General features: G+C 41.0%; 1 protein-coding gene across 9 annotated transcripts in view; it reads right to left on the reverse strand.

Annotated features, from left to right (window-relative positions):
• Positions 1-14,176, reverse strand: part of LOC129709859 (phosphatase and actin regulator 4-like) — a 110,187-nt gene that overhangs the window by 3,232 nt on the left and 92,779 nt on the right. For 8 of the 9 annotated variants that reach the window (XM_055656488.1, XM_055656483.1, XM_055656489.1 and 5 more), the window contains 8 exons: positions 12,849-13,199; positions 10,843-11,398; positions 9,311-9,519; positions 8,831-8,987; positions 6,877-6,932; positions 5,940-6,001; positions 3,703-3,840; positions 1,500-1,576 (listed from right to left, as the gene is read on the reverse strand). In XM_055656488.1, the coding sequence (XP_055512463.1) occupies positions 1,500-1,576; positions 3,703-3,840; positions 5,940-6,001; positions 6,877-6,932; positions 8,831-8,987; positions 9,311-9,519; positions 10,843-11,398; positions 12,849-13,199 (1,606 nt within the window). The remainder of the gene's footprint in view (positions 1-1,499; positions 1,577-3,702; positions 3,841-5,939; positions 6,002-6,876; positions 6,933-8,830; positions 8,988-9,310; positions 9,520-10,842; positions 11,399-12,848; positions 13,200-14,176) is intronic. The other variant, XM_055656481.1, reaches the window with a different exon arrangement.

Consider the following 14,176-nt stretch of genomic DNA (forward strand, 5'->3'; position numbering starts at 1 on the left):
TCCTGACTTTGGAACTTCTGTGTGCATATTACAACATAATCCCAGATCAAAAGTGATTTATTAACTGTGTATCTGGGAAGTCAAGAGAACACGAAAAGCTTTTCCCTGCACTTCAATGGCTTAATAGGTTAATGCATCATCCAAATTGATTCTGAGACACAATGGGCAACAGAGTGTAACAGCGAGAAGAGTTGAGTTTAGTGTTGTTTCAAGATACTGCGCACAAATAGGCACTTTAGCCCACCGAGTCAGCGCCGACCAGTGATCCCCTGCACACTAACACTATCCTATGCACACTACGGACAATTTACAATTACACCAAGCCAATTAACCTACACACCTGTACGTCTTTGGAGAGTAGGAGGAAACCCGAAAATCTCGGATAAAACCCATGCGGTCACGGGGAGAACGTACAAATTCCGTACAGACAGCACCCCTAGTCTGAATCGATCCTGGGTCTCTGGCACTGCAAGTGCTGTAAGGCAGCAACTCTACTGCTGTGCCACTGTGCCGCCCTTGCTGGTTCATATTTCCAGTGACTTGTTTCCAAAGTTGCTGTCTGTGTAGAATTTTTATATTCTCTCCGTGATTGCATACATTTTCTTCAGGTGCTCCAGTTTCTCTTTAAATCCCAAAGATGTGTGGGTTAAAGGTTAATTGGCCACTGTAAATTATCTCTCCTGTGTACTAAGTTTTAGAATCTGGGGAGTGTTGATGGGTGAATTAAAAAAAACAGGTGGTGTTCACTGCCCTTGAATATTGATCATGCATTCATGAAGGGCTTCATGATCCCATATTATAATAAAAGCACATTATACATGTTCACAAGGGTATTAAGAATTACAGATCGACAGTGATCAGAACATCAGCCAAGATCTTAACTTGGTGAAATAAACTCCAGAGGCTGATGGACCCACTGCGTGCTCCTACAAATTCAAGCTAGGTTACCCAGGGACAAAATCCCAGGGACCCTAAGGAGAGGATTGATTCCACTTAGCGTCAGAGGAATCTTGTGCACTCTGTCCCAAAGACTATGAGTATTGAGTAAGCAAACTACTCCTGCACCTTTTGTCATCGTGGAAGCATGAGAGTGGACCACTCCTGCCTTTTGCTGAAGTTACACACAGCACCTGTGCACAGGGTAGGGAGTTGTGGCACTAGTTAAAGGTCAACGTTCAGAAGGAGTGGAGTTAGCTGATTTCCCCATTTAATGCCTCAGAAGAACAAAGGCAGATTACAGCACACTAGTAGAAACAAGGAAGTGCAGATGCTGGTTTATACCAACGATAGATACAAAGTGGTGGACACCAAATCTGTGTGTCCATCTTTACAGCACATTGGTGGCTGATGTAGAGGACACCAAATCAGAAATGATTCCGACCTGAAAGGCTGAACACTGCTTGGGCAACGGAGTCATTCTCCAAACTAAGGGTATGCTATTTAGAAAGATAACTGATATTTCCTCCATGTTATTTTGAGACCCAAGAGAATGAATTTACCTTGTATACATCCTGCTTTCTTCATGCACCTCCATCTCTTGACTTTTGAATTCATTTAGTTCTTTGCGTATTGCTGCCTGTAAGGGTGCAATCATGAGAAAAGGCTTAGTGAGGTAAATCTTTATTTTTATTCCAAGTAATTGCATCTGTCAAAAATATCTTCTGTACCGTGCTAGAATCTCTCATGTAATGTCTAATGAAGAACACCTTCAGGTTAACAGCTGATTTTGAAATGGAATGATTACTTGCCGTGGAAGATTGCTTTTGTTTGTTTTTGAGGGAGAGGGATTATCTATACACAGGCGTTTAGACCTATTTAACGAATAATTTCCGGACTCAAAACAAAACATGGAAGCAAGCCTCTTCATTACAAACAAATCCCTTCATCTTGTTGTGTAAATGTTTCCACTTGTAGGGAGATAAAATCTAGTGGCCATGAATATATTTTTTAAAGTTATTGATAATTCAAAGGATTTAGAAGGCATTCATTCAGCATGACCTGTGACTAATGGTATGCCTCAGAGTACGGTGATGGACCCGTCACTGTTTGTCATCTATCTCAATGATTTGGATAAGAACATACACGGCAGGATTAGCAAGTTTGCAGATGATACAAAACTGGGCGGTTTTGCAGATAGTGAAGATGGTTGTGAAAAATTGCAGCAGGATCTGGATCAATTGGCCAAGTGGGCTGAGGAATGGTTGATGGAATTTAATGCAGAAAAATGGGAGGTGTTGCATTTTGGAAAGTCTAACATGGACAGGACCTACAGTGAATGGTAGTCTGGGTAATATTGTGGACCAGAGGGATCTAGGAGTGCAAGTGCATAGCTCCCTGAAGATGGAGTCGCAGGTAGATCATGTGGTCAAAAAGGCTTTTGGCACATTGGCCTTCATCAGCCAGAGTATTGAGTATAGTAGTTGGGAGGTCATATTGCAGTTGTATAGGACGTTGGTGAGGCCCCATTTAGAGTATCGTATTCAGTTCAGGGCACCGTGTTATAGGAAAGGTGTTGTCAAGCTGGAAAGGGTACAGAGAGGATTTACGAGGATGTTGTCAGGAATAGAGGGTTTGAACTATAGGCAGAGGTTGGGTAGGCTGGGACTCTATTCCTTTGAGCGCAGGAGAATGAGGAGTGATCTTACAGAGGTGTATAAGATCATGAGAGGAGTAGATTGGGTAGATGCACAGAGTATCTTGCCCAGAGTAGGTGAATTGAGGACGAGAGAGCATAGGTGTAAGGTGAAGGTGAAAAGATTTAATAGGAATCGGAGGGCTAACAAAGGGTGGTGGATGTATGGAACAAGCTGCCAGAGGAGGTGGTTGAAGCAGGGACTATCCCAACATTTAAGAAGCAGTTAGACAGGCACATGAATAGGACAAGTTTGGAGGGATATGGACCAAATGCTGGCAGGTGAGACTTGTGTAGCTGGGACATGTTGGCCGATGTGGGCAAATTGGGCCTAAGGGCCTATTTCCACACTGTATCACTCTATGACAGATTAGAATGTTGAACTTGCAACAAGATTGCAACTTGCAACAGTTGAAACAATCAGCATAGGTTAAATTAAAACAAAGTTGAATTAACATGTGGAAGAAAAGATTTAAAGTATTTCTGGCCAGGCCAAGATCAAGAGGGACGAGTGGACGCTTACAAACAATTTGTATGCTGACCAGAATGTTTCTTTAAATTTTAGGTAGCTACAGATTGCTCATGCTCTTGTGAGATTTTCAGAATCCCTCACAGAACACTGACGATTAGACTCTTCTCGTGCAGGAAGGAACTGCAGATGCTGGCTTACACCGAAGCTAGTTACAAAATGCTGGAGTAACTCAGTGGGTCAGGCAGCATCTTTGGAGAGAAAGAATAGGTGACGTTTCAGTTCGGGACCCTTCTTGTGACTTACAAGTCAGAAAGATCTACAAGTCTGAAGAACTACAAGTCTGAAGACTGGTCTTGACCCACAATGTCACCTATTCCATTTCTCCAGAGATGCTGCCTGACCGCTGAGTTACTCCGGCATTTTGTGTCTATCTTGGACGCTTCTCACTCTGCTTGAGAAAACGAAGTGGTAGTGATGTTAATGAACACTTGTCAGATGCTCTTAACTCAACTGCCATCCAAGCTCATGTTGTATGAAAGCAGTCCATTTTACAGTCAGTTAATGACAACGTTACAGTTAACTATAAAGTCCTCAGTACCTTATCTGCTGGTGTTAATTTCGTCCAAGGCTTCTCTGCACGTCGATCATAGTCGTGAGCATCAGTCACTTCAACATACTCGTGGAACCGTAGGATTTTTCTTGCCTGGAGTTCTGCCACTGTGGGTCTTTCACTGAGCTGGTTATCAGAGATCACAGTCACAAAACAGTGAAGGCTCACAATAGTAATTTCAAAAAGCTTTCCTATCATGCAGCATTTGCCAATGATCACAGTAGAATTTTCCAATTGTGAAAAAAAGATCAAACAAATCATTTTGGAAATGCAGACAAAGGGAATGGGAAGAGTCACCTGTCGTCCTTTTTATTTGGAGATTAATGGAGCAGCACAAGAAAAATATGAATAGGGTTATGCCATTTGACCCGTTGAACCTGCTCTTTCATTCAATGATAATGGCTGAGCTTCAAGGTCAACAGCACTTTCTATCCCTATATCTACAACCCTTTCTTCTCTAATATCCAGCAATTAGACCACAGAACATAGGAGCAAAATTAGGTCCTTCAGTCCATTGAGTCTACTCTGCAATTCAGTCATGGCTGATTTATTTTCCCTTCTCGACCCCATTCTCCTGCTATCTCCCCATAATCACTCAAGCCCTTCCTCATCAAGAAAAATCTAATCTCTGCTTTGAATGTTCTTAATGATGAATCTCTACTGCCGTCAGGGATGCAATTTTCAAAATTTACCACCTCTTGAGTGAAGAAATGTCTAATTTCAGTCCCAATACCCTACCCGTAATGTTCAGACTTGATCCTTAGTTCTAAACTCCTCAGCCAGGGAAAGTACTGTTCCTACATTTGCCCCATGTACCCTGGGAAAACTGTTCAGTGAGGCCACCTCCCAATCTTCGAAACTACAATGAACAGGTCAAGTTTATTGAACGTCTCCTCACAATAGACACACTATCTTGGGAATTAATCAGGTAAATCTTTGCTGCACTCCCTCTATACCTACATGGTACACAATGCTCCAAGCTCTTCAAGGCTATATAAAAAACTATTAGAAGACATCCATATTGCTAAAAGATTTGAGTAGAAGAGCAAAGATCAACACACTATTTGCTTATATCGCTGTCAGCTTTAAAAAAAATTTACAATGACAGCAGTTCCCTTTGAATGTCAACATTTCTTAATCTCTCTCCATTTAAAAAAATCTCACAATATCTAGTTTTTCTACCAAAGTGGATAACTTAATTTTTTTTCTATCTTTTACCCCCTTCTGCCGCGTTTTTGCTCACTCGATCTATAGTCTCTGCATCTTTTCCCCGATTCACATTGACACTTAGTTTCGTGTCATCAGCAAACTTGGAAATGCTACATCCGACTCTAGATCAAATGAGCAAAAATGCGGCAGGAGTACAAGATAGGAAAAAAATTAAGTTATCCACTTTGGTAGAAAATTAGAAATGGTGAGATTTTTTTTAATGGAGAGAGATTGTCAAATTGTTGAAATGGACTGAGTGTAGTTGGGACCAAAGCATTGATTCCACATTACCTCACCAGTCACATCTTCCAAGCCTCAGAAGGTCACATCTATTTCTTTCCTTTGTTAACCAACTCTTAATCCACGTTAGTTGGCATAATATCCCAAATATCACGTGCTCTAATTTGTTCAGCAACCTCCTTAAGTGGACCTTACAACACATTAATCTAACATGAATTATCTTTCATAAATCTAATGCTGATTTTTTTTGGCATCTTGATATCACACATCCTTTACTGTATAATTTCATAAGTTCTCGGAGCAGAATTAGGCCATTCGGACCATCAAGTCTACTTTGCCATTCAATCATGGACGATCTATGTTTCCCTGTCAACCCCATTCTCCTGCCTTCTCCTCATAACCCCCGACACCCGCACTAATCAGGAATCTGCCAATCTCCACCTTAAAAATATACATTGACTTTTATCCATTTATTACAGATTAAAGCTTTTTTGCTATAGGATTTTGAAACATAACCAGATCATTCATTATCTCCACATCTGTGTCTTTCAAAACGCTATGGAAATTTGACCGTTCCCATTCCCAGTCTCACGTTGATTCCAAGGCCTGTTTTGGAAGCACTCATACAAAAAAGGTTTGGTTTTCTCAACTAATTTTAGGTGTATAAAGACCACAAACTCAAGCTGAGGAGTTAATGTACCAATCTAATTGCTGCACATTAGTTCTTAATGTAGACCTTAATCTAACCACCATCTGCCCACTTTATACTGTGGTACCTTTCTAGTGAGCCGCCTCTTGATTTCCCGTTTTTCTGCCTGGTGTTGTTCTTCATCTTTATCTGTAGAGGTAAAAGGGCAGTTATTTCATCTGTGCCATTACTCGGGCCGAGATCAGTAAAGTTGCCATTGTATTCAGTGCTGGTTACTCAATGAACATTGTTTTGTTATTTTGAACATTACATTGTTTTCACGAACATTTTATCCCAAGGGTTGCCTCGTGGTGTTTAACCAGGTTTAATCATGATTGTCATCTTCATCAAGTCTCCCTCCCAACTGCATTACCTTTCTGATGACTTCCGAGAACCAACCTTTCGTCCTCAATCAAACTTTATGAACCCAAACTGAACTCTTCCCATTCTATGTTCAATGCCGTTATATCCCTTTCCTCAGCGGTGCAATACTCATCGAGACCTTATTAACACAGATAGCCGAGCACGTGATGGACCATTCGTTTTACTGACTGGACCATTGTATGCTTGTACCCAGTTCAATAAAACGCGAGTACAAGAAGGTGATAAGATGGTGGATCTTCCTTACCAAATCAATACACAGAAAATTATTTGAGTGATTGCTGAATAACAATCTGCGTGAAAAATAACAGAAACTCTGCAACAATCAAAAGCTGAAAGCATGCCTCTGATGCAGGAATATATTTGAAATTGGTTTTGTGAAGAGGATGGGGTTTATGCTGGCCCTGACTATGAGGAGCATTTACAAGACCATACCCAGGGATATCATTTTGATTGTTGTAACTTTCAATCATAATACCAGACAAGTAATCTGTACTGCAATTTCATAGATTGTATCTATTATTTATCCCAATTATTCCACAAGCATGAAGATTCTTAAAGAGTTAAATAATAACCAGTAATAATCAAAACCACAACAACAGTTTGAACTAGAATTAGCATCTGGAGATGAAAAATGTACTCACTTTTAAGGATATTCCTTTGCTCCAATTCTTCTGCAGTTGGCCTTTGACTCAGACGCCTGATGGAATGGAAGATAAATTACTACGGTCAGCTTCGTCTGAAGTACTTACAGTTTTAAAAAGCATGAGCAGCACCTTACACTTCATGTCACACCAAGTGGAACAAATGCTCAATTTGATCCTCTTTTTAAAACTGTGTCAAGGCACCCGATAATGAAATGTTTAGTTTAATAGATACAGCCTGGAAACAGGCCCTTCGGCCCACCGGGTCTGTACCAACCAGTGATCCCCGCACTGTCTCCCTCCCACACACACACACACACACTGGACAATTTACAATTTACACTTATACCGGCCAATTAACCTACAAACCCGTACGTCTTTGGAGTGTGGGAGGAAACTGAACATCTCGGAGAAAACCCACGCAGTCACGGGCGAACGTACAAACTCCGTACAGACAGCGCCCGTAATGGGGATCAAACCCTGGTCTCCGGCGCTGCAAGCGTTGTAAGGCAGCAAGTCTACGGCTGCGTTAACGACAACCGACCAACTAGAGAGAGGTCCTGAGCTACTATCTACCTCATTGAAGACCCTCAGACTATCTTTAATCATACTTAACTGGACTTATCTTGGATTAAACATTATTCTTTACATTGTATCTGTTCACTGTGGAAGGTTGGATTGTAATCATGTATGGTCTTTCCACTGAATGGATAACATGCCACAAAAAGCTTCACTGTACCTTGGTACACGTGACAATAAATTAAATTAAACTAAACATTACGCAGAGTGGCGGGTGCCTGGAATTTGCTGCCAGGGATGGTCGGCGGAAGTAAATACAATATTTCAGATACTTTTGCAAAGCACATAGTTGGGGAATGGAAGGATATGGATCACTGCAGGCGGAGGATAAAGCAGTTTTTTGTGCCTATGAACATCCTAATTCACTTTATATTTTACCTTAGTGAAACAGTGCAGTACTTTGGAGTGCCAATGCTTGGATATCGAGAGTTATTCAGAATCCATATTTAAAAAATAAAACTTGAATAATAGAGCAGTTTTTTTGTGCCTAAGGACATCCTAACGCACTTTATACATTACAACTTTAACATCTCTGGAGGGAAATAGCCAAAGAAGTACACGGAAATTCAGCCACTGTTTCTACGCAAGAAAATACAATGGCCTATTTATTTGCAGAAAGCTCCTGCAAAGACCACCCTGATAATTCATAAGCTATTTACTTTTAGTGCAGTTGGTTAAGATATAAATATTGGCCAAAAAAAAAAGACTCAGCTGTTTTTTGAGCATCTCTGGGAGGATTTACACGTATCTAAGAGAACAGGGCTTTTAATCTGATTTAGATCATAAAACATGACAGAATTAGGCCATTCGGCCCCTCGTGTCTGCTCTGCCATTCGACCATAGCTGATCTATTATTCCCCCGCAACCCCATTCTCCTGCCCTCTCCCCATAACCTTTGATACCCTTACTTATCAAGAACCTATCAACCTCCACTTTAACAATACCCAATGTCATGGCTTCCACAGCTATGGGCCCAACACTGATTTTCTGTCACCCTTGGTTCCAAAGAATCCGAGGAGGACAAAACAGTGTTCTCTACAGGATGGAGTTGCCGTTTCCTGGATGGGTGAAGCTGCCAGACAAGGTGGTTGAAGCAAGTACTACACCAGCATTTAAAAGAAACTTGGACAGCAAAGATTTGGAAGGATATGGGCCAAATGCGGGTAAATGGGACTAGCTTAGAAGGGGCATTTTGGTTTGGTATGGACGATTTGGGCCAAAGGTCCCGTTTCCGTACGGACAACATAGGAAATTGTTTTGCTGCACCCGGATCCAGAACTTGGGACGTGACACAAGGGTCATGAAAAATGGACAGATCCATCACTGGAGAAACACCATGCATGCCACTATCCATCCCATTCATACGATTCCCCACCTGATGAGAGCTGTTCCAATCTTCTGTCGAATCTCGAGCCTCTCCCGATCAGACTGGCGAGGTAGTATGTTCTTCTCGATAAGTTCCTGCTTTGTAGGTCTGTTGCTCAGTTTAAGAGCCAAAGTATCTTTTCGCTTTACTTTATTGGCCAACGAACCTGCACACAATTTTAATAAAGAATGTGTAAAAACCGGTGTCCAAACTACAACTGATGAAAATTACTTTGTGGCAACAAAAGTTACTTTGTGGCTACAACCCGATATTTATAAAATATCCAGGTCATTATTTCAGGCAAGGCAATTAAATCTGCAAAAGGGCATATTTTACTCATTAGGCTGGGGTTATGGGAAAGGTTTCAATACTAATATGACATTTCCAACCTTTCATTGGTTGCTCATGTTGGTTTTAAGTTGGTGTGGTATGGTTTTACACAAATTGTTTGCATGTACATTGGTTGAAGGTAGTGAAATAAATACGTACTGGGCTGATCATCTTCCTCATCCTCATCATTGTCATCCCTGTACAATACTGGACCATCATCATCAGAGTCACTTGTATCTTCATCCTGTCTCACGAGCTCCGGAATGATAATGACTGTTGAAACTAATGTTGGATCATCAGCTTTGTCGAACCTCTGTTCTCCCTGTTCCTCCTCCTCTTCGTCCTCGGTGTTTTCATCATCAGAGGGACTGGTGATCAGGTTACAATGCACAAGGTTAGCTATGTAATGAAAGTATTGACCAGTGCCTTCCATGCAAAATGGCCACATGACTGTAATCATGTATAGTCGTTTCGCTGACTGGATAGCACAACAAAAAAACTTTTCACTGTACACATTCCAGTTGCAAACTATACCGGACTTTAAAAACACCTCAATATCAACAGAATTAACCATACAAGTGACATTAGGACAACAGAAGGATGAGCAGATTGACCAGAGAAATTAATTGTTACAAACACATTGTATTGAAGCAGCCAACTGGCCCAACCGTTCAATGCAAGTGTTGTACTCCCTATCCTCCTTACACCTCTTCCTCTAATCCCATCATTTTGCTTCTGGGTAGCCTTCCTTTTTAATCTGAATATATTTTAAATGCATATTTCTATAGTTTCTTATGATATAGGAGGCAGATATTCAACCTATTGAGTCAGTGCCAAGCAATCTCCCTCCATTACTACTTCTTCCCTGCAATGTATTCTCTGATCAACTCTCCACAAGATTCCTATTATCACGTTAAGGACAAATTAGAATGGCACATTAACCTTGCAGCCCATGCACCATGCGAGATGTGCGAATTAAATATAGAAGGCATTGAAGCATTGTGGGTGTACAAGCTGCCAGACAATGTGGTTGAAGCAAATACTACACCAGAATGTAAAAGAAACAGATAGTAAAAGTTTGGAAGTATATGGGCCAAGTGCAGGCAAATGGGACAAGGTTAGATGACGCATCTTGGTCGGCGTGGACCATTTGGGCTGAAAGGCCTGTTCTGTGATGTATGACTATAACACAAAGCATTAGAGTTGTGGAAGAACATAGAAAATTGTTTTGCTGCATCCAACAGATCCAGAACTTGGGACGTGACACTAGCATCATGAAAAATGAACAGTTCCATCAGTGGAGCAACACCAGAAAGACACACAACGTGCTGGATAAACGCAGCGGGTCAGGCAGCATCTCTGGAGGGCAGCAATAGGTGATATTTCAGGTCGGGAGCCTTTTTTAGACTGAAACTAGATCCCAAAGCCAGTCTGAAGAAGAGTCCCGACCCAAAAAAATGCCTATCCATATTCCCCAGAGATGCTGCCTGACTCGCTGAGCTACTTTGGCATGTTGTCTCTTTTTCTGGTGTTGCTCTAGTGATGGGACTGTCCATTTTTCATGAACCTAGTGTCACGTCTCAAGCAACTCTAGGGTCCAAAACTAACCTGCAGTTTCTTGTGTCTACTTTGCACTTTGAGAACAGAAAATGAAAATTGAGAACACTTATTGAATGAAAATCCACACTCACCATTTTAACTTCTCCAAGGTGACTTGCAACCCTTTGTTCTTACTAGCATCATCAAGGGCAATATCAAAAAGCAGCGACTTTGCTGTATTCGAACCATCGGCTGCAGTGATGACTGGTCGAGGGCTGCAGAGTGCTTGCTGTATCATTATGTGCAGTGGAACTTGAGACTGCCGATTCGGGAGGATCTCGGCGTCAGACTGATGGTCAGACAAAGAATGAGGCCGCTGATCTGGTTCTTTCTCACGTTGTACAATGGTGTGAGAGAATGTCAACGTGGGTGGAATAGGTTTGACCAGTCTGGGTGTGAAGGACTGCCGAGGAGCGGGTTCCGGGGCGGAAGGTGTGCGTGAAGGCAATGTCGGTGACGACGCGGTTGCGTGCACTGATGACGGTACTTTCGACGGTAGCTGTACTCTCTCCTTGCTCTCGAATGCATTTTGGGTAGTGTTGTTTGGCTCAGATACAGGTGGGTTGAAGCTTATCCTCTTTTGTGGCACTGGTGGCGAATTCTTACCTGGCAAATTCAAGCCAGGGGTCATGACGTGACTTAGCTCCGCTGAAAAATAATTTTACAAATGGAGTTGGTGTTCCAAAACTCGCCAGCTTTAAACAATGCAGCACTATTCATTGCTTAGAAACATAAGGTTTTTTTTCCTGATCAGAGAATCATGAGACCTTGTGTGTGAAACAAACAGCAAGGCAATAGCTTAACTGGACAAAATAAAATATCCTATTGCAGACAATGGTGAACAGTGTATGAAAATATTAAATAGGATCATTCTGCTTAAGGTTGAACTTTCCTCTTAAATTTCCTACATTTGAGACTCTGTCTTGCAAGAACACAGATTAGAAACATAGAAAAATAGGTGCAGGAGTAGGCCATTCGGCCCTTCAAGCCAGCACCAGCATTCAATATGATCATGGCTGATCTAAAATCAGTACCCCATTCCTGCTTCTTCCCCCCCCCCCCATATCTCTTGATTATTTTAGCCCTAAGAGCTAAATCTAACTCCCCCTTGAAAACTTTAAAAAGTTAAACTTAATTTATACATACCTTCATGTCTCAAGCTCTTGCACCAACCAGAGACATGCGCAGACATCAGATTTATGACATCAGAGAGACAACAAATTAGTAATACTGCATCAAGATTGCAACATCGAGTGATGCTGCTATATGTGGACACTGTGACAGGGAGAGGCTGCTACACAAACTCAGGCATGTTTGTTACAATATTAGCTCCCCTGAACGCAAGAAACCAAGATTGGAGGGGACCACATTTCAATTCACTCACTCTTAACCTTCACTCAATTAGAATGAAATGGAAATACCTTTTAACTCCCCAACTCCCTCCATCACAATCCTGACTATTTGAACTAATTTCATACTTAAAATTTAATTTTCATTTTTCTAAGTCAAATATTCTCCGTACTTAAACTTTCACCTAGCAGCTACAAAGTTTGGACAATAAAACTGTGACACCTTCACTTGGCTAATATCCAAAATACCAAGTTCACAAGATGGATAACACATTTGTTACCCTTACATCTTGTAAATATATACAATCACAACAAAATTATCATGGAGTGGTGCCTGGAGATTTTCATCTACATCAATCAGCATACCAAATCCATTGGAGTTCTGCCTTTTTAAAAAAGAATTAATCCTTGTTTGCTCATCTCAATCTTTCAGAAAACCTGTCTACTGTTCTCTGTGACAATTAAGCAGCTTGCAGTCAAAGCTTCAACAAAGTGAATGCAGTGATCCAATTTCATTCAAAAGGGGAAAAAAACTATCCAATGACTCATCTTCAGTGATCAGCAACGGGTACGATTCAGGCAAATTGATCACAAATATATCCACCAGTAAATATCTGACAAATTAGTTTCTTACATTTGTAAATCACTAATGAGGTCAATTACATTTCATATAACTTTTCATTTCAGTGTAAAATTCTACCGACTTTTAACGCAAGTTGTGTTATGCACAGTTGCATGCCTTGACTCACCGTATAAAGGATTGCTATTCCGGTTGGGTTTTGGAGGTGGGATGGGAGGTTGCTTAACAGGGGCCGTGGTGGTCGAGGTGATAGCTGTACTTGAAACAGTAGTGATCGCATTTGTAGTGGTAGCCAAAGATTGTGTGGTACTGGAGGTAGTGATAGAACAGGAAGTTGAAAAGGTGGAGATAATGGGAGAGACATCCTTGGCATCAGTCACATTGGCTCCAGAATCTTCCACCTGCTCCTCGCCTGTCTCCAGAGTGGGAGCTGAAATGGGTCTTTTGGGAGGAAGCAAAGCCCGTCTCTGGTCACGCATGGGCTCCATTTCCGACAGTGGACGTCTTTCCAAAGCCTCTGCTGGAGAATAATATTGAAAGTAGACATATATCAAGCAGAGAAAGCATTAAACTAGCAAAGCAAGGACAAATGAGAAAAACAAGCATAAAATACAAAACTAAACACCACTAGTTTGGTCGCGCATTGACAATGTATGTGGAAAAGAATGGCTTTCACTAAAAAAAACAGACATGGAAATGTAAAGGATGCGGTACCACTTTCCTCTTAATCTTTTGAATTCCAACAATGGAACAAAAAATTGATTGACAAAGTCACTATAATGTTCCTTTTAGGACTACGCATAGATTATACTGGATAATAATCTTGTTTGCCATTTCTCTTTTATTTAGGGTGGGAGGGAATGGGTGGCGTTGACTTATTTTAAAATCAATTTATTTTTAAATTAAGCCAATATCCAGGCAGAAACCTGGGTGCTAGGTAACAGTTTGAAAGGGACACCAAGTTGATCAGAAACCAAGATCTTGAGGACCATAGTAAATATACAGAACTTGCTGAGTTCAAGACCAACATTTTCAGTTTGATAAATTGACCTAAAGGGTTTGGTAAATAGTACAAAATGATTGAGGAAGTTGTTTTTTGTATGTTCAAGTCAAGGAGGATCTACGTTAAACGGATTGAAGAATCTGGAAATATATATCAGGAGAAAACAACGATCTATCTGGAATGGTTTTCAGATTTCTAAATCAGATACAACTGCTGTTGTCCATCTATGCAGCTGAGTAGACCAAGCACTGGACCAAGCTCAAAAAGTATTTACCCAGTTCCTAGTTTATAGTTTTGAAATTTGGAAAAAGGTCTGTGGGTGAGAATAGGTCAGTACCCTGCCACTATAAGCTGTTTTACTAGTGTAAGGCTGGCTGCTTTTTAAAAATAAGTTTCAAGTGCCAAATGTAAAATATCATTTATTCCGTGAACACATATGACACAATTTCTCTCTTGGTCATCTTCCTTTACAATCATAAAACAATAACGAGGAA

Source organism: Leucoraja erinacea, chromosome 26 (assembly GCF_028641065.1).
Source record: "Leucoraja erinacea ecotype New England chromosome 26, Leri_hhj_1, whole genome shotgun sequence".
Lineage (NCBI taxonomy): Eukaryota > Metazoa > Chordata > Chondrichthyes > Rajiformes > Rajidae > Leucoraja > Leucoraja erinaceus.